At 50.6% G+C, this 24,155-nt stretch overlaps 1 protein-coding gene across 9 annotated transcripts; it reads left to right on the top strand.

The window, feature by feature from the left end:
* Nucleotides 1-1,183: 1,183 nt before the first annotated feature.
* On the top strand, nt 1,184-24,068 carry Tert (telomerase reverse transcriptase). Of its 9 annotated transcripts, none has more exons than XM_063287988.1 (16): nt 1,193-2,701; nt 2,791-4,114; nt 9,238-9,433; nt 10,431-10,611; nt 11,245-11,406; nt 12,093-12,251; nt 13,817-13,918; nt 14,645-14,730; nt 16,768-16,881; nt 17,145-17,216; nt 18,652-18,840; nt 20,545-20,671; nt 21,073-21,134; nt 22,227-22,351; nt 22,538-22,675; nt 23,130-24,068. In XM_063287988.1, exons 1-16 carry the CDS (start codon nt 2,471-2,473, stop codon nt 23,231-23,233), a joined length of 3,372 nt encoding a protein of 1,123 aa, XP_063144058.1. In that variant the 5' UTR covers nt 1,193-2,470; the 3' UTR covers nt 23,234-24,068. The 9 variants fall into 9 exon arrangements, 8 of the variants coding, with proteins under 8 accessions (XP_038965926.1, XP_038965922.1, XP_063144058.1 ...); XM_063287998.1 differs by having other exon boundaries at nt 1,196-2,689; XM_008758683.4 differs by having other exon boundaries at nt 1,196-2,701; nt 11,227-11,406.
* The last annotated feature ends 87 nt before the right edge of the window (nt 24,069-24,155 follow it).

Genomic DNA, 24,155 nt, shown 5'->3' with positions numbered 1-24,155 from the left:
TTCTGAGAGGCTTCACAGATCCCCCATCCGCCGAGAAAGGCCCACGTAGGCTGGCCAGCCAGGTCCTTACAAAGGGAACAATTAAGAAACTTAATTCCATAAGCAAATACAACCTTTCCAAGACCACGTGGATGATTTTATCTCACTGTTTTCTTATATCTCATCAAATAACTTTCAAGGGCTCAAAGATCCAAAGAGGTTAAAAAAAGGAACCGAGCTCTGTTTGCCAAGCCATGAGGATTAAATAATGACATTCAAAGAGATTTCTGTGCCCTAAGTACTTTTTATTGGTTTTCATGGATGCTTTAATGTTCGAGATGAAGCAAACAGAGATGGGAGTGGTATTGGCGTGCATTAAGGTGACAGTTGTGGGGGAGGGGTAGTGAGACAACTGGACAAGGCAACCTATCTAAGGTCAGTGCCAGGACTCCTGTGCCCCAACTCTTACATACTCCTCAGGTGCTGTTTGGGAAGTCAGAGAGTCACCAGCCTTGGGACCTATAAAAGTGCATGGTGGAATTCACTCACATACTTCCTGAGCTGTTTGATGACGATGAAACAGTGGGTATGAAATTGCTGTGTCAGTGGCAAACTATGTAAAGGACAATTATTGTTTCCACGTTCCCATCTTGACCACTAAGAAGTAAACCAGTTCCAGTGATCTCCAAACGTGACAAGCTGTAGCAGAACAGCAGCACCAGCATGAACTTTGCCCCGGTTCTGGATGGGGAGAATCCAGTGGGAGTCACTTGCTGCTAGCATATTGGGGTAGCCGACTGGAGCATGGTAGGTCCCTGAGGATTTCCTACATGGATACTGCTTCCTATGTGGGTAGGGACACTTGGGGTCCTCTCCTCTACCTCCTTCTATCTGTCTCTGGGATAATTCCTGGGCTGCAGCCCCTCCCAAAAGAGCCTCTATCTGGCCTCATGTCTCTAAGAACAGCTTTCTAAAGCAAGCCTGTTACAAGGCTTTCTTTTACTGACTTCATCATAGCTCCTAGACAACTTCTACACATTTTCTGCTTCTGTTTCCTGTAGTCTGTTTATATTTGATTCTGATGCTTGGCTACCTCTTCCCCTCCAATTCTTTTTTTTTTTTTTTTTTTTTTTTTTTTTTTTTGAGGCAGGTTCTCACTTTGCCCAACTGGACCTTAATCTCACTGTGTAGCTGGCCTGATTTTGAATGTCTTCTCATCCTGCCTCTACCTCCCAAGAGTCTGGATTGCAAGTGTGCACCACCATGCCCAGCTATATTCTTGTTCTTTGAAACTGTTTCCTATGCTGCTTTCTTTGTGGAACTACTCTAAGGTAGCTTCGTTGTTGGTATAAATTTATTAGTTCAGGCCCATATCTCCTAAGTAGCAGAACTAAGCAAATCTCAAACATACCCCTGGAAAAGACTGCCACCCACCCTACGGACTTCTAAAATAGCTCCCGTAATCCTGAGCATTTCCAAGGCGGCAGACCTCCTATAAGGGAGTAAATACGAAAAAGCGCCTGTTCAAATGCTAGGTCGGTTGATAGAAGCAATTTCCTCAGAAAGCTGAAGGCACCAAAGGTTATATTTGTTAGCATTTCAGTGTTTGCCAAATTCAGCTACTGTGGAGACCACAGATTCCCTTTTTCCCAGAGATTCAAATTTCAGCGGCCCCTCTCTAGCTTTGGCTCTGTCATCACATATGCCCCAACAACAACCCCCTCCTCATTCCACCCCTGCCTCGCGTGTGCAAGTACTATCGAAACTGCCATCCCAAGGTCTAGGGTCACTGCTTTGGCTGTGTGCAAACTCAAGCGCCCTCCCCTAGAGGCCCTGGCCTCGCTCTGGTGCCCTAGGGTGAAGGACACTGGAGAGAAGCTAAAGCAAGACTTTCTTCACCTAGTCCGCTTCCTTTGGAACATATTTGGGATCTGAGTGTGTGATAGTACCACAATAAAGCCTTAAGAACCTATACAATAGAATCCCGGTTGTAATCATGAAGCCTGGTTGGGAAAAACTGCGACTGCCACTACCTCACTCACTCACTGTCGATGTCAACCACAGCAGGCAGCAGCGGCCCGCTCGGGGAGTGGCAAAGCCTTAGGTCCCTCCGCCTACCTAATCTTCAATAGGTCAAGGATGGGCTTCTTTGCTTGCCCAGAGAAAAGGGAGCCCGAGAAGCATTCTGTAGAGAGAAGCCCTGCATGACTGCGCCTCCCTTCGTTATTTCTACACTTCCGCCAACCACTGAACTTGGCTGGGAACACACCTGGTCAGTAGTCCCAAGCACCAGCTGTGGGACCATCACACAGCTGCGTCCCCGCCCCTTCCGCTACAACGCTTAATTCTCTTGGGTCCCGCCCCTTCCTCCGTTCCCGGCCTCCTCTTTTTCCGCCGCGGGCTCTCAATGGCTGGGATTCTGACGATTTTCTAAGCACACCCCTGCGCCTTGGTTCCCGCACGTGGGAGGTTCATCCCGACCTAGAGCACGATGCCCCGCGCTCCTCGTTGCCCCGCCGTGCGCTCTCTACTGCGCAGCCGATATCGGGAGGTGTGGCCGCTGGCGACCTTTGTGCGGCGCCTGGGGCTTGAGGGCAGTCGGCTTGTGCAACCCGGGGACCCGAAGGTCTTCCGCACGTTGGTTGCCCAGTGCCTAGTGTGCGTGCCCTGGGGCTCACAGCCGCCACCTGCTGACCTTTCCTTCCACCAGGTGGGCCTCCAGGTGGGATCCCCATGGGTCGGGGACGGAAAGCGGGAAGGATGCGGGACAGCGCCTAGCTCACATGTCAAGACCCTCTTATCTTTTACCAGGTGTCATCCCTGAAAGAGCTGGTGTCCAGGGTTGTGCAGAAACTTTGCGAGCGCGGTGAGAGGAATGTGCTGGCTTTTGGCTTTGCACTGCTTAACGGGGCCAGAGGTGGGCCTCCCATGGCCTTCACGACCAGCGTGCATAGCTACTTGCCCAACTCGGTTACTGAGTCCCTGTGTGTCAGTGGTGCATGGATGCTACTGTTGAGCCGAGTGGGCGACGACCTGCTGGTCTACCTGCTGTCGCACTGTGCGCTCTACCTGCTGGTGCCCCCCAGCTGTGCCTACCAGGTGTGCGGGTCACCCCTGTACCAAATTTGTGCCACCACGGATACCTGGTCCTCTGTGCCCGCTGGTTACAGGCCCACTCGACCCGTGGGCGGGAATTTCACTAACCTTGGGTCCGCACACCAGATCAAAAACAGTGGTCACCAGGAAGCACCAAAACCCCAGGCCTTGCCATCACGAGGTACGAAGAGGCTTCTGAGTCTCACCAGTACAAACGTGCCTTCAGCTAAGAAGGCCAGGTTTGAACCTGCCCTGAGAGTGGATAAGGGACCCCACAGGCAGGTGGTACCAACCCCATCAGGCAAAACATGGGCGCCAAGTCCTGCTGCGTCCCCCAAGGTGCCTCCTGCAGCGAAAAACTTGTCTTTGAAAGGAAAGGCATCTGACCCGAGTCTCTCTGGGTCGGTGTGCTGTAAACACAAGCCCAGCTCCTCGTCCCTGCTGTCATCACCACCCCAAGATGCTGAAAAGCTCAGGCCATTCACTGAGACCAGACATTTCCTTTACTCCAGGGGAGGTGGCCAAGAGGAGCTAAATCCCTCATTCCTACTCAACAGCCTCCCGCCTAGCTTGACCGGGGCCAGGAGACTGGTGGAGATCATCTTTCTGGGCTCAAGGCCTAGGACATCAGGACCATTCTGCAGGACCCGCCGCCTGCCCCGTCGATACTGGCAGATGCGACCCCTATTCCAGCAGCTGCTCATGAACCACGCAAAGTGCCAATATGTCAGATTCCTCCGGTCGCACTGCAGATTTCGAACAGCAAACCAGCGGGTGCCGGATGCCATGGACACCAGCCCATCCCACCTCACGAGTTTGCTCCGGTTACACAGCAGCCCCTGGCAGGTATACGGCTTTCTTCGGGCCTGCCTCCGCGAGCTGGTGCCTGCCGGTCTCTGGGGCACCAGGCACAATGAGCGCCGCTTCTTAAAGAACGTGAAGAAGTTCATCTCGTTGGGGAAGTACGCCAAGCTATCCCTGCAGGAACTGATGTGGAGGGTGAAAGTGGAGGACTGCCACTGGCTCCGCAGCAGCCCAGGTGAGTGTGGCTGGTGCCCAGCTGAATGCACGAGGGGCCCCGGGAGGGGAGACAGTGGGTGACAGTAACCCAGATCCCCGGTGCTCTGGCAGCTTTATGCAGTCAGTGGTTGGAAGACTTCCATCTGATGGTCTCTGATACCAAGCTCCCTCCAGCTCACCTTGCACAAACTAAGACTCTTGTCCAAGCCCTGGGCAGGTTCTCAGTGCTGGGGACATTGTGGTGAACAGTTATGCCGATGGGGAGCACGGTGGATAGGAGTTCTGGCACCTGGTTAGAGAGAGAGTGAAGTCTCCCAGTGTGCATTCACTGAAGAATGAGAGTCTGCAGAAGCAGGGAGCAGTTTATTCTGCAGAAGTCGAGCATGAGGGGGCAGCGAGGGAGGGTGTCTCTCATTCCAAGATGGAGAGACAAACAAGTGGTCTCGCAGGCTAGATTTAAAGGGGATTCTGGGATAGGTGACCTTTATCTTACCCCATCTCTAGGGGCATACCATTACTGAAGCATGTCAGCTGGAAACTGTTAGTGGGGAGGTCTGGAAACTTGCTGCCCCATTGTCCCTGCTTCAGGCCAGGTAGCCAGGCAGCTTCTAAGGGCAGGAGAGTTTCTGACTGGCTACCTAAAAGTTGTTTGTTTGTTTCTTTGTTTTTCCCTAGTAACGTACTTGTCTGGACTTGCTCAGTTCTTAGGCCTAGTTTCCTAGACTGCCAATTTGAAGCCTGTAAGGAGTCAGCCTGTCTCACTACTCCAGGTTAACCATAATCCCCCTGTGGAATGGTGCCTCACTGATAACAGTGGGAGTCCAACACAGGAACCCGTTGTCCTTGTGGGAAGTGGGGCGCCTGGGTTTCAAAGGTTGTTCTGGTTCTCCCAATGTGCAGATGTGTGCTTAAGCTATGATGTCAGTCCATCCACGGTGTGTAGGGTGAACTAAGGAGAGATAAAAAGACTGTTTCCTACAGTGGAGATCCCTGTCCCATCTTAGCCATGAGTAGAGACTGGAGAGTAGAGCCTGGTGTGTAAAAGGGATCTTTGTGTTTCTTGGGGGGCTGCAGAGCCTGGACTCCAGGTCCCTCCTTGCCTGCTTTTCTGGGTTTAATGTTGAGATTGGCCTCCTGTAGTACTACTTGGCCCCTTCCCTTTCAGCCGGCCCTTCTGTTACAACCTGTGCCTGTATGGAAGGGACCAAATTCTCTATCCTGCTCCCCTTCTCCCAGACCCCTAGGATAGTAACAACCAATGGGGAAAAGATGGTAGAGCCCTGTTTACACACCGTGGATGATCTTAGGAAGCTTCAAAGTAAGACACCTTTAATCCCAGCACTCAGAGGCAGAGGCAGAGGCAGAGGCAGGTGGATCTCTGAGTTCAAGGACAGCCTGACTTACAAAGCTGGGGGCTCTGATAGCTACACAGAGAAACCCTATCTCAAAAACAAACAAACCAAAAACAGACCTACCCTGGAGGTGATAGGGCACACCTTTAATCCTAGCACTCTGGTGGCAGAGGCAGGCAGGTCTCTAAAGAGAGTTTGGGGCTAGCCTAGTCTACAGGGTGAATTCCAGGACAGCCTGGGCTACACTCAGAAACCTTATCTTGAAAGAAAACACACCTGACTCTCCATCTGCAGCACAGACTGTGTGGCTTTTGCAATTCTTCCCACCTGCTGAGCACTGAAGTCCCCTCCCTTCCAGCTTCTCTGGCTCCCTTACCCACCGCTGTCTGTATCGGTTGCCCAGGGTTACTGACCCCACCCCCTCACCCCGCCCACCCAAAGAAAGGAGATACTGCACTCTGGTTCCTTCCTGCCTCGCCTCGACTAGACCTCGCCAGATCCTACCAGTTTACATCCAGTCTTGTTGTTGCCTTTCTAGACTTGTTTGAACGTCTCTTTCCTGCTCCAAAGAACCCCCTTTGACCTTCAGTTTGCCTGTGGAGACTTAAGCGTGCTGTTAGAATTTTATACCTGTCTTCAGGTTTATTCTGGTTCCCCACCACTTTCACTGCCACCCCGACATCATAGGTTGGGTTTTTGGCTACTCGTTTCCTCTTGGATACTGCCTTAGCTGTACCTAGTACTTCTGTATGTGGCCATTTTGATAACTGTGGCTTTTTGGTTTTTGTGTATATGTGTTTGCGTGTGTGTATTATGTAGAATTTTTCAATCCCAAATGCCCAATATTTTGAATTTTCTTTTGAAATTGATTTTGAACTCTGTAATACCAGTAATCGAAGGTGCTGGAAACTTACACCTCTGCACAGGCAGTTTTCCTAAATGTTCGCTATACTTCTGAGAATTTTGTGTCCACTATGTCAAATATATACAGGAAAAGTCTGAATCCCCTCTAGTCATGAAATAGGGCGAGGGCTGCCTTGGTTTCTCGCTGGACAGCTGGGCTTAGTCTTACTCTGGCAGTTTTACATACAACAGTGTTAGGTGTGTACGAGTTACAAATTTTTATTTATCTTATGCTTATTTGAGACAAGGTCTTACTAGGCGGTCCTAGCTGGCCCGTGACTTGTTTGTAGTTGAGGCTGACCTTGAACTCTCTGAGATCTGCCTGCCCTTGCCTCCCAAGTGCTGGGATTAAAGATGTGAGCCAGGGCACCCAGCTGGAATTTTTGTCTTTCTGATTAGAGATTCTTTGATTACTAGAATATAAATTATGTCTCTAGTAATTTTTTTTTAATGTAAAAGAGGGTTTGGGGTTTTTGTGGGGGTTTTGTTTTTGGGGTTTTTTTGTTGTTGTTGTTGTTGTTGTTGTTTTGGTTTGGTGTTTTTATTTTGTATTGTTTTGTTTTGTTTTGAGACAGGTTCTCGATAAATTACTCAAGCTGCCCTCAAATTTACAAGCCCCTTGCCTCTCAGCTTCTAGGGAAGCTGGGATTAAAGGTGTGCACACCTGAGTTTCCCATCTCCTCAAACTGACTGCACCTGGCTTGCTTTGCCATCTTCCTGCTATGTCTTCCCCCCCCCCCCTTTTAAGTTTTGCTTTTAAGATTTTCGAAGCACTGACTGCTCTTCCAAAGGTCCTGAGTTCAAATCCCAGCAACCACATGGTGGCTCACAACCATCTGTAATGGAATCCGATGCCCTCTTCTGGTGTGTCTGAAGACAGCTACAGTGTACTCACATATATAAAAAAATAAATAAATCTTTTAAAAAAAAGATTTTCGGGGGGTTGGGGATTTAGCTCAGTGGTAGAGCGCTTGCCTAGCAAGCGCAAGGCCCTGGGTTTGGTCCCCAGCTCCCCCCCCCCCAAAAAAAAAAAAAACAAAAAAAAAATTTCGAATTCTTAGAATTTAGATGTGTCTTTTCACAGCGTGCAGGTGAATTTTTTATATATAGTCCTGCCAATTTGACAGTTGCCACTTAGTTGGAAAGCTTAGCTTGTTTGCTTTCTTTCTCTTTAAGAATGTCTTTAAGCTGTTTCTGTTATTTCCGGTTTGCTTTCATTAGTGTCTTGCGTGCTTTGCTTGTGTGTATATCTCTGTGCACCGCCTCCATTGCCTGGTAGCTGCAGAAGCCAGAAGAGAGTATTGAATCTCCCTGAACTGACCTTGTAGATGCCTGACAGCCTCCATGTGGATGCTGGGATTTAAAACCCAGTCCTTTGAAAAAAAAGTAGCCAGTATCTTGACAGCTGGGCCATTTCTTCAGCTGGTTTGCTCTTAACTCTCGCTGTGCCTCTGTTGTCTTGCTCTCTGAGTAACTGTAAAGTGCATTTCCTTGCTGCAGGTGTTTCCATTCTGTCTTTACCTTCTAGCTGTAAGAACTTACGTGCACCATTCTCTGTCAGCAGGTCAACTGACATTTGAGCCTTAAGGTACTTGGAACTCCGAGTAGCTACTCCATTAGCTCCTATCCCTCTGCTGATTTAGGTCTGCCTTCAGCCTCTCTGTTCCCAAATCAAACATCATTCTTGTTTTCTTAAGGTCACTGCTTGTTTAGTTTTAACCTTCCACGCCATTTTCTCCATATATTGACCTATTTTTAATGATCATTTTATGTGTAGGAATGTTTTGCCTGAATGTATGTATGGCGTGCCTGGTGCTGGGTCTGACCACACTGGAACTAGAGCTACAGGAAGTTGTGAGCTACCCCAGGGACCTCTGCAACAGCAGCCAGTGCTCTTAACTGCTGAGCCAGCTCTCCAGCCCTGTTTCCTTCCTTGTTTGTTCATTCTGTCTTCTAGCTTGTACCTCCTTCTGGGATTCCCCTTCTCCTTCACAAGTTTCCTTCATATTCATCACTGCTGGTAAACCCTCCTTTCCCTGGATAAGGAGGCCCCTGCGGTATCTGGAGACACACAGAGTGGAGCTCACACATCCAGCATGGCAGTAAGAGTTAACCTGTTTTCTACTTCATTCTGGACCTCTCTGAACTGTGTTCACTGCTCAGTGGCAATGGGTATGTGTAGTTGGTGACTTGGTAGTTTAGCAGTAGCTCCCACTGAGGTTTGCCTGTATATGTGTACGAGGTCTGAGGTTGACGCCGAGTGTCTTCTCTAATCGCCTGGAGCTGATCCTGCTGGAGTCCGTTTGCCTTTGCCTCCGTAGTGGTACTTGCAGGCACATGTCAGCACCCCTGGCTTTTAAAACATGGGTTCTGACGATTAAACTGGGTTTTCGCGCCCCTCCAGCAAACACTTTGCCAACTGAGCCATGCCCCATCCCCTATTTGAAGACATAATCTGATCTAGAGCTGGTAGAAGCTAAGGTTTGCTAAGTCAATCTAGCTCAAAAGAATCAGTCGATAGTTACAATGGTCCTAGATCGGATTCAGAGATTGATAGTGAATGGCTGTTGGGGGCTGAAGAATACCTCGAGAGCATTTCTCTGTCAGTCAGGGGTATTTCATCTGTAGTCAGTAGGCCTGCAGGATTCACCCACTACCGACACGGCCTTGTCAGGAACTTTAGTTTACAACATAAAGAAACCAAGCATGCATGCACGCATGCACACACATGCACACACACACATTAAATGAGTTTATTAATACATATTATTAGAGCCCAGCATGTCCAGTCCAGCACCCCATGGGCTCATTTGGGAACCGTGGCTCCTATGCCGGACATTATGGGTCTGAGGTTGAGTCACAGATGTTGAATATCTGCTACTTTCAGAGAAGGACACTGTCCCTGCCGCAGAGCACCGTCTGAGGGAGAGGATCCTTGCCATGTTCCTGTTCTGGCTAATGGACACATATGTGGTACAGCTGCTGAGGTCATTCTTCTACATCACAGAGACCACGTTCCAGAAGAACCGCCTTTTCTTCTACCGTAAGAGTGTGTGGAGCAAGCTGCAGAGCATTGGAATCAGGTACCACACAGCCTCTCAGGTATAAGCGTCTCCTATTTACATATCCAGAGGCACCGACACCCACACTGTGGCACCTGCCAGCCTGGGCATGGACCTTGCAGGCGTGGCCTCCCTGGAGCCATGGACTGGACACCCTGCTTTCTTGCCTGTGAAAGCATAAGTTGGATCCCTAAAGTAGGAGAGCTTTTTATCAATGGACTCCACCTTGTGTCTACCCCTGAAGGAAGTGTCTCCTCGGTGGGAGACCACAGGGGTCCACCCTGAGAAGTGGCAGGGCTCTGAGTGGCTGAGGTTCTGTGCTGATTGAGCTAGAGTTTGCTGTCTCAGCAGAAGTTTACAAAGGCCAAGCTGAGAGGGCAGAGGAGCGGCCAGGCAAGGCCCACAGAGAGTGGATTACCATGTTAACTTTGTTTGTTGTTTTGTTCTTGTTGTCCTGAAACTAGTTCCATAGCCTGGGTTGGCTTCAAACCCCTAAAGATCCACCTGCCTCTGCCTTCCAAGTGCTGGGATTAAGGGTGTGCTCCCACTACCACACAGCTCCGTGTTAGCCTTCTTGAGGTCCAGCCTTAACTATGTATCTCACATCAGCCATACATTATGCTTGTGGGGATTCTTAACAACCAGCACAGGGCTTCCTGGGGGCAGGCATGGACACGTTTTGTTTTCATACCTGTGTCTAAGCCAGAATATCCATAAGAGTCAGCAGATTGCTTCAAAAGTGTCCTGGCCAGTGGGACAACCCCACCCCCACCCCCCAAAAGAAGGGAACACCAAGTGGAGACTATGGGACCAGATGTCCCAGGTACCAACTCAGGCTAGGTGTCACATGCCCCTCCCAGACAGTTCTATGGGGTGTCTGGTTGGTGTGGGTTGCTATGGTCCTAGATGTAGCCCCATAGCATGGTTGGGTGTCAAGCGCTCCAAGTTCCCAAGCGCCCCGATGGGACGTGTCTCGTGAACTATGCATGTCATAACTCCACGGTACTCTCTGCAACAGGCAACAGCTTGAGAGAGTTCAGCTACGGGAACTGTCACAAGAGGAGGTCAAGCATCACCAGGACACTTGGCTGGCCATGCCTATCTGCAGATTGCGCTTCATCCCCAAGCTCAATGGTCTCCGGCCCATTGTGAACATGAGTTATGGCATGGACACCAGAGCTTTTGGCAAAAAGAAGCAGGTGACTGAACTTGGCCCCCCCGTACGGCTGGTCGAGTCTATGCTCTGACCTATGTAAGGGCTCATGAAGTTCTGAGGGAGGCTAAGTAACTTGTTCCTGAGTCTAAAACCTTAGCATGTGGAAAGGTCTTAAGAGATAGGAGATGGTACCAAGAGACAGAGAGCTTGGGACACAAGCTCTCAGGGATCTTGCCAGGTAGGGTAGGCACTATATGGCCTCTATGCTGGGAGGCAAAGTAACCAGGGGCAGCTGCCACCCATCCCCATATCTGGATGTCAGAAGCAGCTCTGAACCCCACCAGTGCCTGTGTGGTCATTAGTAAGGCCTCAGAGGACAACATGAAGCTACTGGTGCCTCAGCTCAGCTGGAAGCCCTTGTAAGGCGACCCTGACCCTGACTCTAACCAGTGGGCGTGTTTCTAGAAGGCCCGTGGGGGGTGAGTGAGAACAGGTTGAGGCAGGTTGGATAAGGGTCCCAAATACAGTCAGTTGACTTAGTGAGGTAGGTCTTCTAAGACTCTGGCTCTGAGCTGAGGTTCTGGGCTCAGAAATCAGGGTGGTCAGGGAATGGTCTGCCGGGTCCCTTTCTGATGTGTTTTCTGTGGCCCTGGCTCAGACCCAGTGTTTCACTCAGAGTCTCAAGACTTTGTTCAGCGTGCTCAACTACGAGCGGACCAAACATCCTAACCTTATGGGTGCTTCAGTACTGGGTACGAGTGACAGCTACAGGATCTGGCGGACCTTCGTGCTGCGTGTGCGTGCTCTGGACCAGACACCCAGGATGTACTTTGTTAAGGTCATCATTTGGACTCCTGTCTACCACATTTGCTCTCATGGTCTGGGTTCTAGGGACCTCCTTGGAATAGCCAACACTGGGTGACCTGTTGTACCTCAAGCAGGTGATTGGGAGTGCTGGCCTGTGAGTGCTTACAGGCTAAAAGTGTTAGGGCCTCCAGTTCTCTCAGGATCGGGGACCCCACTTTTTGGGGGGCGGATAACTAGCTCTCAGAACAGTCTTGAGCTCTATATGGGTTCCCTGGACAGTACATTCCAACTGCTCTGGGTTCTGCTCTGTGGGAGATCCCTCTGGAGGCTGGGTCCTATTCAGAGAAGTAGCCAAGCCTGACTTACCACCAGGGCCTGGACGCTTCAGTATCTGGGTTAGCCAGGGGCCCTGTAGGCCCCAAGGTTCTTCAAGGATAATGTAGGCTTTCCTTGTCCTACAGTCCTTAGTCTGGGGCAATGGGATAGAGAGGGGACTATAGGCCCACTATGCCCCCAGGGTCCTTTGTCTGGAACAGGAAATTTGTGAGATGGGAATGTGAGTGGCGTAGTAGAGAAGCATGGAGTTTCCTCCTGCATCTCTCTGTCTCCTGCAGTTTGCTCTGGGCAGGTTGGAACCCAAGCACCAAGGACAGAGCCAGCAAGGACCCCTGAACCTGGACCTAACCATGCTTAGTAATACTCGCATGTATTCCACAGGCAGATGTGACAGGGGCCTATGATGCCATCCCCCAGGACAAGCTCGTGGAAATTGTCGCCAATATAATCAGGCGCTCAGAGAGCATGTACTGTATCCGCCAGTATGCAGTGGTTCAGAAAGATAGCCAAGGCCAAGTCCACAAGTCCTTCAGGAGACAGGTAAGACTATAGCGGACTCTTGTCAGTACTGTGAGCATTTTAGTGGCACAGGCCTGTTCACGTCATGGATATCTAGCCTCTGTCAGTGACAGAGGTATGGCTGTGATAGGTCCATGTTGTGGCATGTCCATGGCGGGGCAGCACATGGTGCCAGTGATCATTTGTCTGACCCAGCCTGCCTCAATCTGCGGGAACTCTGGACGGAGCGTCCCCTTTCAGGAGATACCTCCAAATCTCTGGGGCAGCTAAATGATTTATGCATCCAACGACCTCCAGGGGGAAGGCGGGGTCTGCAGGTTTAAAGGAGGAAGAGTTTGCACTTAGGCCTGGGAGAGGCACAATGCCTCTCCCTGAAGTAGGCTATACAAGGCCCACAGGCAAGCCGTATACATGTGTGACAGTGGCCATGTGCCTTCTGCGCCAAGGGCATAGCCACAGTTACTACAGGGGATTCCTTCCCTACTTCCAACCAGAGCAAGCACCCTGGGCCTGTGGCGAGGTTAGAGGACAACATGCAGGAGTTAGCTTCCTCCACCTACATGCGGGTTCTGGGAATTGAACTAAGTCATTAGGTTTGACCCTGGGTGTCTTTACTTGTGGAGCCTTTGAGGCACCAGCCCCACGTAAACACCTGAAGTTGCACATTTCTCTCTCTAATGGCCCTCAGTCGTGTTGCACCCATTCTGGCATGTTGCCAGCTCATTATCATCCTGTTCAAAATCTTCATTTATTTATCATAATTTTTTCAGATAACCTCTTGGTTATTTGAAAGCGTGTTACTTAGTTATTTTGAAAGTGCAGGCATTTTCTATATGTCTTGCTTCTCTTTTCTAGGTTAGTTCTTGTGCTTAAACTACTCTGGGTGACTTTACTCCTGACACTACAACGAACCCACTTGGCACATGGGGTTTTTGTTTATTTTGTGCTATCACATGCTAATTGTGCACAGATTTCATTACGATAGCTTCATGAGTGTGTATAATGCGTTTGACCGTATTCACACTTGCAGCCTAACGTGGTAAATTTTAAAGATCAAGGTCAGTGTGTCATCTCAAGCCATGAGAGGATGGAGCAGCAGGATTGTAAGCTTGAGGACAGCGGGGCTACACAGAGCCTGCAGTGTTCACGCCCCTAGATGCCCGTACCTGGCACGCCCGGGCTTGGTCAGGTGTCTTACCAGCAGATGGTGCTGTATTCCTTCTGCTGACATAATAAAAGTCAGGCCTCCTAGAGAGTCTGCTACAGAAGTTGAAGGAGCCATCCCCACTCCCTACCCCTGTCAACTCTTCCTCCTGGCCACACATTGTCTCTGTGGCGAAGTCAGGGTGCTGCTTGTGTTGCCATCATTGGTAACCACAGTTATGGAGATGCCTGGCCTGAGAGAAGCTGACCGTGGTGAAGGCTGCTGTTTCTGAGGCGCCTCCCGCTGGGGTGCTCGTTCCCACACAAGCCTTTGCAATGGAGTGGTCCCACGTAGTCCTTTTGTTGGGTTGGACTGTGCCTGTCCTGGCTAGAAAACCATGTGCCCCTGTTTCCCTCAAGTCTCCACCTCTTCTTTGCTACAGGTCTCCACCCTCTCTGACCTCCAGCCATACATGGGCCAGTTCACCAAGCATCTGCAGGACTCAGATGCCAGTGCACTGAGGAACTCTGTTGTCATCGAGCAGGTCCTCAGACTTCCTATTAACAAGCCACCCCTGGGGGGAACCTTCCAGCTTTACTTGGCTGTTTGCTTCAGTGCAGGGATGTGGCTGATGTGCTTCTTGGTAGTGGGTCCCATGAACAAGGGTAGCAGGACTGGTAGCAGTCCTCATGACATAACCAGAACCCTCCAACTTAGGTGGCCATGCTAAGAGTTGCTTTGAGGTGCCCTTCCCACCCTCTTGTCTCCCCTACCCCAGGTGTTCCACCGGTGAACTGGTAAAAATATCTCCTTCCTCAATTTCGACCTGGCAACCATAGGACAGTTCACCCGCTCCTAGAGGACGCGTTAGACTTGACCTGTGTTCCCCATCTTGGTCCCATTACGTCAGAAGCTGTGTTTCCATAAGCCACACACCAGAGATCTCCTCCCACACAAACCAGTGGTTCTATAGAGCCTTCTTTGATACATATTCTACCTGTGGGGCAGCCATGCTCACTGAGACGTTTGGATGATTGCCTCCTGGCTCTTCAGGGGTACTGTGTGAGCTAAGGTTCCAGACCTAGTGCTGTGGGAATGGACAAGTTTACCTCCCTGCTCTGTAAGCTGCATATCCTGTCACACTGAGTCAGGTCCAACCTAGCCATTCAGTGACTCTTAACCCTGGCTCCACGCTGACTTTATCATACACACTCGGTGACGGCCTGGTGCAGCATTCAGCGTCCTCATGCCAGTCTGTCTGCTTTTCTAGAGCATCTCCATGAATGAGACTGGCAGTAGCCTGCTCCACTTCTTCCTGCGCTTTGTCCGTCACAGTGTCGTGAAGATCGATGGCAGGTAGGCCCAGACATGGGGCAAGTGGGCAGAGTGGCGGAGGCAGGACAGGTACAGGTAGGTAGGGGCTACGCTGGCTGCTGAGCAGGGTGCGTGCTGACTGGCCACAGCACCTAGAACTCTCGAGTGACTGCCTCCTCCTCATTCCTCCCTCCCTGCCTTGCCCTTCTGCTGGCTTTTGGGCCACAGAGCTGCCTACCTATGAGACCTTAGGAGCCCCGGGATAAGCAAGAGTCCAGTGAAGTTAATGATTTTGTGTGCCTCGAGCTCATGTTGCCATTTTGTCAGTGTCACCTCACCTGTGCAGCCAGGCATGGGGCACATGGATCACCAAAGAAGAGAGAACAGTGCCCGGGACTGAGTCCGCCCAAGACTACCATGAGTTACAAGCCAGACCAGGCACTCTTTTTTTTTTTTATTCTTTTCCACAAACAATTTGGCTTTATGACAGAGGTGCAGAATGGCTTGGCGTGTGTAGTTCTGTAAACACACATACTGACACAAATGCACCTAGACGCAGTAAAGGGCTTTCGACGATAGAACTCAGAGGCTCGTGTACTGGCTGGTTTTGTGTGTCCACTTGACACAAGCTGCAGTTATCACAGAAAAGGAGCCTTGGTTGTGGAAATGCCTTCATGAGACCCAGCTGTAAGGCATTTTCTCAACTAGTGGTCCTCAAGGTGGGGAGGACCCAGGCCATTGTGGGTGGTGCCATCCCTGGGCTGGTAGTCTTGGATTCTATAAGAGAGCAAGCTGAGCAAGCCAGAACAAGTAAGCCAGTGAGTAACATCCCTCCATGGCCTCTGATCAGCTCCTGCTTCCTGAACCGCTAGAGTTCTAGTCCTGACTTCCTTTGGTGATGAACAGCAATGTGGAAGTGTAAGCTGAATAAACCCTTTCCTCCCCAACTTGCTTCTTGGTCATGTTTGTGCAGGAATAGAAACCCTGACTAAGATACTCTGTAATGTAACATTTACAAAATATGGAACACACTGTAAACTAATTAAGCTTATAACCCATTTTCCAGGAGAAAAAAAGAACAAACAGGTACTCTTTTAAAAAGCACTGCTAGGGTGAAGAGAGCAAAGTCGCTCTGGGCTGGAGCTGCCCACCAGCCCGCAAAGGCCTGTCTGGTGTGTCTGGATCAGATGTGAGGTTGAGTGCTCGAGCAGTTGGTTACACCTTCTGCACCCAAAGTCCTCCCTCACCTGGAGACTGGTACAGTGTACTTGGCTCCTTTTTGCTGAGCTGACAGAAACCCACCATGAGTGCCCATGCAGAACAGAATCCGAGGGTTATTAGAGATGGAGTCAGGCAGGACAAGGAATATCTGATTATCTGAAGTCACAATATGTGTTAGGATGTAATTGGAAATGTTCAATGAGCATGCTGGGACGCTACAAGCATGCAACCGAGTGTCTTTTCACAGCCAAGGGAGCTCCAGAGTCCATCTGTAGTAAGCACAGATTCATGAGTCTATGTCCATGTGCACAGGGCCTCGGAGCTTCCTGACGGTTACTCTCGTAAATGTGAGGGGTGCCTCCCTGGGTGACCTCCTTGTCCTGACCATCTGATAACACCCACCCCTGCCAGCACCTGTGTGTCTGTACCTGCATGTCTGTCAGTTTGGTTCCATTGTGTTCTCTGAGAAGGCACTAACTTTTTTAACACGGCTGTCACCAAGAATATTCCTTCCGTAATAACCTGTTATGAATTGTCCCAGATAAATTTTCCATTCAGGAGGCTGATTGCTTGTCATTCTTGTATAAAATTTAGGAACGCCGTGGAGTCAGTGGGCAGGGCTGTGGTCCGCACCACCCCAGGTTGTAGCGGAAGAGTGGGAAAGGGAAGAGATAAGGGTTATCTTCTTAGGTCTCAGCAGCTGACGGTGGTAGATACCACTGTTGTATATGTGACCTGTGAGCATGCTCACTGAATGGTGTCTGTTTACCCATGCATGCATGGGGAGGGGTGTCAGGTACAGGTGTGAGACCCACCGTGGCTGCTCCTTCTGACCATAACTGTCACCAATACCACCAGGTTCTATGTGCAATGCCAGGGCATCCCCCAGGGCTCCAGCCTGTCCACCCTGCTCTGCAGTCTGTGTTTCGGAGACATGGAGAACAAGCTGTTTGCCGAGGTGCAGCAGGACGGGTAAGTGCTTCCTTTTACTGCTCACAGGGGCTGGGTTGCCGAGTGGGTGTCGCTGTTGCTGTACGCTCAGGTGCCTTCGCTTTGTGAGAAGCCATGAGGCGTACCAGAGCCATCGCTGTTAGGACAGGGAAACTGTCATTCCCTTCTTTTGAAGAATCACTTTGCTTTGCCTCCATGCATTCCTGTACTTATAGTGTTATAGGGTGGCTCACTTGAAGGTGGGCGTTCTGTGAGACCTCTTGGTGTGTCTGTCTTTTTTTTAGCTTGCTTTTACGTTTTGTCGATGACTTTCTGTTGGTGACACCTCACCTGGCCCATGCAAAAGCCTTTCTCAGGTAAGGACCATCATGCCTGGGTTTCTGCTGTGTGATCAAGATAGAAGTATGTATGTACATATATCTGCATAAGATATAAACGTGCTGAGGCAGCAAATTTAACTGGTTAGTAGTTCTGCATGCCTGGAGCTCATATAGTCACCAAAACCTAGTGGCATCTCTACAAAGTGGCAGAGGCACCGCACCTGTGCAGCCAGGCGTGGGACACCTGCAGCACCGAGGGAGAGAGTCTGACACCTGTGACTGGTCTGGCCTGGTCTATCCCCCAAGGTCAACTCACAGCAGCCATCTGGCTCCCCCCGTACCATGAGTGTGGCTACTTGATGTGCTATCCACTGCCTGTGCACTCTATATTCTTGTGACTGGTGAGCCCCTGCAGTAACTCTGTCCTACAGGTGTCCATGGACAACCCCACCTAGCAGCCCCTCCCGGTTGTCCTGATATTCATCCAGGACATCCTGACATTTCCCTGACAAGGTCTTAGGGGCAAAACTGGCTTCTGGAAATTTCCTCAACAGGAGCAGCGTCCTCTGTCCCAGTGGCCACTGCCTATAGGCCATTTAGTTCCTAAGTGCCACAGATGTGGTGGGGCCTTCATTGGGGGTGGCTTACTGACTTTGATAAGGATGACCAATTGGGCTCTGGGACCCTGTACTACAAGTGCATGCAGCCTGCACAGAGCACTGGAAACACCAGTACCTCAGTGGTGACAACTTCTTAGGGCTCAGTTTCATTAACCACTTTCAGTTTCTCATCTCTTGTCAGTAAAGAGAAGCCTACAAGCATCCCAGTGCCTGAGGGACCTCAATGTAAGGTCACTGCTCTGAAGTAAGGCCATAGTACCTGATTCTAGTTTGAGCCACAGAAATTAACTTTACAAGCAGGTGTGCCCGAAACCCTGGGCTAGCGTACATACTGCAAACACAGCCTGGAATACACACTATAACCCACTAGTATGAATATTATGTAAGAAAAAAGACCGCTCCTGATGCAAAAGCCACACCTCAGAACACCAATGTTTATTTAATAAGTCCAACTTCCCGGGAAGGTCTGTCCGCAAGGAAGCAGTCTATTGATTAGTACTTGCTGATAAGGAGAAGCATTGCGCATCGACAAGCATCCCAAAGTAGCTACAAGAAAAGAGGCTTTGGGGGTAGTAGGGAGGGGATGTTTTGCTACGTGATTGCTAAGATCTGACCCACAGAGTCATGGGAAACTTTCCACTTGTCTGAGGCCTGGCTTATAGCCTTATTGCTCCACTGCTTTACAATGAAGACGGGGGCTAGGCTGCAGTCTAGAGCAAGAGTGTCTGGTGTTCCATCACGGTACCCACAAGCATCTGCTCTCTCGCGTCACAGAGCACCTCTGAGAACTTCTGTGGCATGTGCTGGGTGCCTCCAGGCTCCCATAACCGATGTTCCTTCTCTTGTTTCAGCACCCTGGTCCATGGCGTGCCCGAGTATGGCTGCATGATAAACTTGCAGAAGACAGTGGTGAACTTCCCTGTGGAGACCGGCGCCCTGGGAGGTGCAGCCCCGCACCAGCTGCCTGCTCACTGCCTGTTTCCCTGGTGTGGCTTACTGCTGGACACTCGGACTTTGGAAGTATTCTGTGACTACTCAGGGTAAGCACACAGGGGAGTCATGAGGTCATGGGAGCAGACGGTGCTGTGGCTACGACTTTCTGTTTCCTGCTTTTAGACACAAGTGACCGTGAGGCCTGAAGTGATAGAGGCCGAAAGGTGTTTCCCTCCTTTGTGGAGATGGTCACGGCCAATATAAGAACATCTTCAGCCTTGTCCCAAGGCTCCTGCAGACCATGGAGCCAAGATGTTCCTCTATATGAAGTATAAGGGGCGGGGAGGGGGTGGGTGTTGGTCTCCACCTACCAAGAGCTCACAACCCAGATTGTAGCTCAATGTAGATATGACAGATTTGGGATAGGCACAGGTGAAAAGAGTTGGACCATTTCTTCTTATGAGTGAAGAGTATGAAGATTCTGACATTACGGCAGGAGCCTGGCAACCCACCATCTTGACAGCTGTCCATTCTATGCTCAGACTCCCCATCTCCATTGTGTTCTTTGGAGGGTCCCATTCTAAGGGAAGGGTTGGGTGCAGATAAGCCGTCTGTACCGTGCTCTCGCAGGCCTGGGCTCCTCAGCCTCAGTCCATGGGACTCAGTTCAGATTTCTTGACTCCACCCTCTGCCTCCCAGACCCACCTTTGTTGCCCCAGCCCCAGCCTAGTGCTGAGCTCGCCAGTGTACCTGCCCCAGCCCCTGGTACTCTTCAGTGTTACAGAGTCATGGGTAAATCAATCGAAGAAGAATTCCCCTCTGAACATACTGCTAGAGTCTGAAAACCACACACCCTTATAGGAAGCCAGGCGGGCCCTGGACAGGGGCCATTAGCGACCATATGTAGACCATAAGGGCCCTGTTTCCAGAGTCCATGTTAAGTGTGGCTGTGAGCTCAGCCTGAGCTTTTGGTGTGGGTGCATCAGCCGAGCTCAGTATCCTTCTGCCGGAGCCAGGGACAATGCATCTGGAGGTCAGCCAAAGTGGCTAGCAACATCCTAAAGGGAAAACACAGTGATGGGAGTTTCTTCTCCCCAAACCACAGCTTTCATGCAAAGTGTGAAGAGAGCTGACAGCACCGTGGAGTGTCACGGAGTGGGAAACCTCTTCCTCCACCCACACGCACAGGCATGCACCTCACACATGCACAAAAAGTAAGAAACCTGACAGAGGTAACCATACCCGTCACTTGTATTCATCTTTGAGGATGATGCCAAGTCACTGGACAACAAGAAGGCACCACCCCATCATTCTGTCCTGCACGCGTCCATCCGTCGTCCCAGAGTGACCAACTCTGCAGGTGGTTTGACACCGCTGTAGGCACTCCCTTACTGTTTCCTGTCACCAAGATCTGGCTGGAGACAATCCTCCACTCCAGTCATAGCCCTGTGCTGGGAAGGTGCTCTGTCAGGCTGCAGCCACTTAAAGAAGCACAGGGTTTGCGACTTCCTGTAAGATTCACAGTTCTTTCTGAATTTTCACAGCTCTCTTTGCCACCTGTGAGCAAAGATGTCTGGTAATCCCAAGCTCAGATAAAATGGATGTTGTTCACTACATGGTTGGGCTTGGTTGTCCAGGGCTTCTAGTGGCGCTATAAGCAAGTACCAAAAGCTGGAATGGGCCCCATGTCTGAAGGTCCTACCCCATCTAAGCCTGCGGCGTGTGGCAGAGACGAGAGGAGGAAGGGCAGTGGTGCTGGTTTCTCAGGACGAGCTAGTGCAGCTATCACACAGGATACCTTTGTGCCGCAGTTACGGACGGACCTCAATTAAGATGAGCCTCACCTTCCAGGGTGTCTCCAGGGCCGGGAAGACCATGCGGTACAAGCTCTTGTCAGTCTTGCGGTTGAAGTGTCATGGTCTGTTTCTAGACTTGCAGGTAAGCAGACAGGCAGCCACCTCATCGGTTGGATCTTAGTATAGGTCCTGTTCTTCTGTGTGGGGGGACACGTTCATGGATATGCATGTGTGTGCACAGGCGTGAGCCGTGTATGTGGGGAGCACGTAGGAAGGTGGATGTGCACTGAAGAGACCGAAGAGCCTTGAGCACTTACCGTGCTCATCTCCGTCACTTTTCAGTACTGACATCCAGCTTCCCTGGATCCTGACCTTGGCTTTGGAGTCTTAGGCCTCAGCTCTCTCCTGCTTCCTCCCCATGGGGGCCTGGCTCGATTTTCTGTTTTCCCCACACGTGGCTTTCTTATCCTACTTGACAACACAGAAAATATTCATTTGTGATCTCGGGGACATTGCTGACGCTTCTCTTACCCTTGACTCCAGGTGAACAGCCTGCAGACAGTCTGCATCAATATATACAAGATCTTCCTGCTTCAGGCCTACAGGTGAGTCAGCGGCCGTGCCGCCACTAGAGGGAGGCACAGGCCAGAAATGCCAGTCATGCTGTTTGCTGGGGCTCTCAAGCTCAAGGCTGTTTGCTCCCCCAGATTGGGTGGCATGCTGAAATGCGGTCAGGAAAAAGCAGCATTTAGTTGAGTCTCCACACAGGCCCGTATTTGTAGGGTAAGAACCTCTTGTGGTCTGCCTGTGCTGGGAGCACATGTAACCTTGTGTGCTGACCAGAATGGTCTTGAGACAGGAGGGGATGTTGGCATAGAAGCCCCCAAGAAAGCCCCTCAGAAGAAATAGGATGGGAAAGGGGAGCAGGGAGATTCAGAGTCCCAGAAAGCAGAGAACCCAGTCTTACACCAGAAGGCATGACAAGCACCTAGCTGAGAGCAGCCTGGCCATCATGGTGCCCCACACATGGGCTTGTGCCTCTGGAACATTCTTGTCCTCCATTGTCTGCACCTTAAGTCAGGTGCATTAGGCTAGACCCATGTCGTTCATTCACTACACAGTCACTTCTCTACTAACCATAGGCGCACAGCATAGGCCCTTTCTTCTGAGGGGTGGGATTGGTTTCCCTTGACTCATGAAAGGAGAGCCGTAGCGGAGGGCACCATTCTGCCAGGAGTTGGCAGATTGACACACCAGCCACAGGTCAGATTTATGCCACTGTGGATGTGGCTGCCTCTTACATAACCTTCTGGTCACTGGGGCTGGGTGTGGGGAAGAGCTTGTGCTGTAGAAGACACAATTTCAGTGTTGGGCAGTCTACCCCCGATGTGATAATGTTGTAACAGGTGCAACGGGGCACCCAGGAAGGGACTAATTACATGGCACTATACAGGATTGAAGATATGTGCGTGGGCACATGCACACACACACACACACACACACACACACACACACACACACACGTTTGTGTGTTCACTTGTAGTTGTTAGGTTCATTCGTACATGCAGTTCTATGATGTGCTGCACATAAATCTCTGTATATAATTCACATGTATGCACAGATAAGAGCTTGCACTTGTGTACATGCATGTGAACACTTATCAGGTGTTCTTCCCCACCACTGTGGTTCCCGCCCAGGTTCCATGCATGTGTGATTCGGCTTCCCTTTGGCCAGCATGTTAGGAAGAACCATGCATTCTTTCTGGGCATCATCTCCAACCTAGCATCCTGCTGCTACGCCATCCTGAAGGTCAAGAATCCAGGTGCGTAGATGACCGGGGACCAGCATTCCGGTGGAGGGATGGGCATCCTGCACTCACTCGGGAGCGAGTGTAACCAACCATCATTCCTGGGCCTCAGCCTTAGCACATTGGGGTTGTCGAGAGCTCCTCGGAGGCCATGAGGGTCTGTGGCCAGCAGGTTTCTTCAGCCTCTGTCTGGTCCCCTAGGAGTGTCACTAAGGGCCAAGGGTGCCCCTGGCTCCTTTCCGCCCGAGGCCACACGTTGGCTCTGCTACCAAGCCTTCCTGCTCAAGCTGGCTGCTCATTCTGTCACCTACAAGTGTCTCCTGGGACCTCTTAGGACAGGTGAGTGAGCTCCGTCCCCTCAGACAGTGAGTGCCCAGGTGAACCCAAAGGCAGACTATACATGTGCCCATCTCCTGGGGAGGGGCCCACTCACAGCTTCCTCCTCCTCCTTCCTGCTCCCTCTGTGCTGACTCTTATTTCAGGAGAGGCCCATGGGTGGACATGATTCACTCAGGAACCTCCTGATCCCTGCCTGGTCCCTTCACACCTCTGCTTGGCTGCTTCCTAGATGTGGGGTGGGAGGAGAGGTGTTTGGGGTGGTCCTCAGGTTCCTGTCTTGTTCCTGTTTCTGGATTGCCAATCTTGAGGTCCTTGTGTGCCCACTGTGGTGATGGTGGTGGGTTCCTGGGTGGGACTCCTGCTTATGCCTGGCCTACATATGGCTGGGACTTGACCCAGGAAGGCTAAGGATCTACCTCTTTGGAATGAAAGTTGAGTACATCTTCTGTTGCAGCCCAAAAACAGCTGTGCCGGAAGCTCCCAGAGGCAACAATGACCCTCCTTAAGACTGCAGCTGACCCAGCCCTAAGCACAGATTTTCAGACCATTTTGGACTAACCCTGTCCCCTTCGGCTGGATGAACATGGGCCTTGTAGCCTCAGTGGTGGATCTATGTCACAAGAGGGACTGGCCTATTGTGAAGCTAGGTCGTCCTCCAAAACCTCTGTGCCATGGGTAGTAGTATGGGAGCTTGTCCCAGTGCCTTGTTCCCTGTAATAGGCTTGATTTCTTTCCTGATGCCCTGGAGGAAGCAGATCCCACCCCTTTTAGTGGCAGGGATCCACTAGCACTAAGAGCAGTGCACATAGTGCACATTGGCGCTGGGACAGTGGACAGGTGTGATTCCTGGGCCCTGGAGTCTTCACAGCTAACCATGGAGCCTTTCACAGTACATCCAAGCGTCTCAGAGATGAAACAGGACAGCAACCTATTGCAGCCTGAACATACTCTGAACTCAGGCGACTGCCTTAGCTACTTTTATACTGCTGCAATAAAACAGCAAGCCAACTTACAAAAGCAGGATCTTTCTACTGGAGCAGTATCTCTGAGAGTTTACGTCTTGATCCGTAAGCACGAGGCAGAGAGAGAGAGAGAGAGAGAGAGCTATCTGGGAATGGTGGGAGTCTCCTTTTTGTTTCTTTTTAAACCTTAATTTTTCAGTGGCAGTCTGACAGACAGTTAGGAAAGGTGGAGGTTGAAATCCAACAGGTCACAGTGAAATCCAAAGGGATCACACTAGGGATATTCCGTGACTTCTCGGAAGCTAAGTTTCCTCGGCAGCATTTGACAGTAACCATGGTGGGTGTCTACCAAGATCACTGTGAGGATAAAATAGGGTAAAGTGTATTTGTACTGAAGTGGAAAGTCACATGCAAATAAAGAGTAAATTGTGGAATTGTTGTCTGTCATACTAATTCTAACTACCACTCAAAAAGACTTCTTTTTTTTTTCTTAATTTATATATTTTATTTATATGAGT

Source organism: Rattus norvegicus, chromosome 1 (assembly GCF_036323735.1).
Source record: "Rattus norvegicus strain BN/NHsdMcwi chromosome 1, GRCr8, whole genome shotgun sequence".
NCBI lineage: Eukaryota > Metazoa > Chordata > Mammalia > Rodentia > Muridae > Rattus > Rattus norvegicus.
Note: the sequence above shows the minus strand (reverse complement) of the source record. Positions and strands in the feature narration are given on the sequence as shown.

Bases quoted from the DNA above. Each gene is read 5' to 3' on its own strand.
- Tert (XM_008758683.4), top strand. From the start codon at position 2,471: ATGCCCCGCGCTCCTCGTTGCCCCGCCGTGCGCTCTCTACTGCGCAGC. The intron at 22,352-22,537 runs GTGCGTAGATGA...CTGGTCCCCTAG, and splicing joins CCTGAAGGTCAAGAATCCAG to GAGTGTCACTAAGGGCCAAG. The intron at 22,676-23,129 runs GTGAGTGAGCTC...CTTCTGTTGCAG, and splicing joins CCTGGGACCTCTTAGGACAG to CCCAAAAACAGCTGTGCCGG.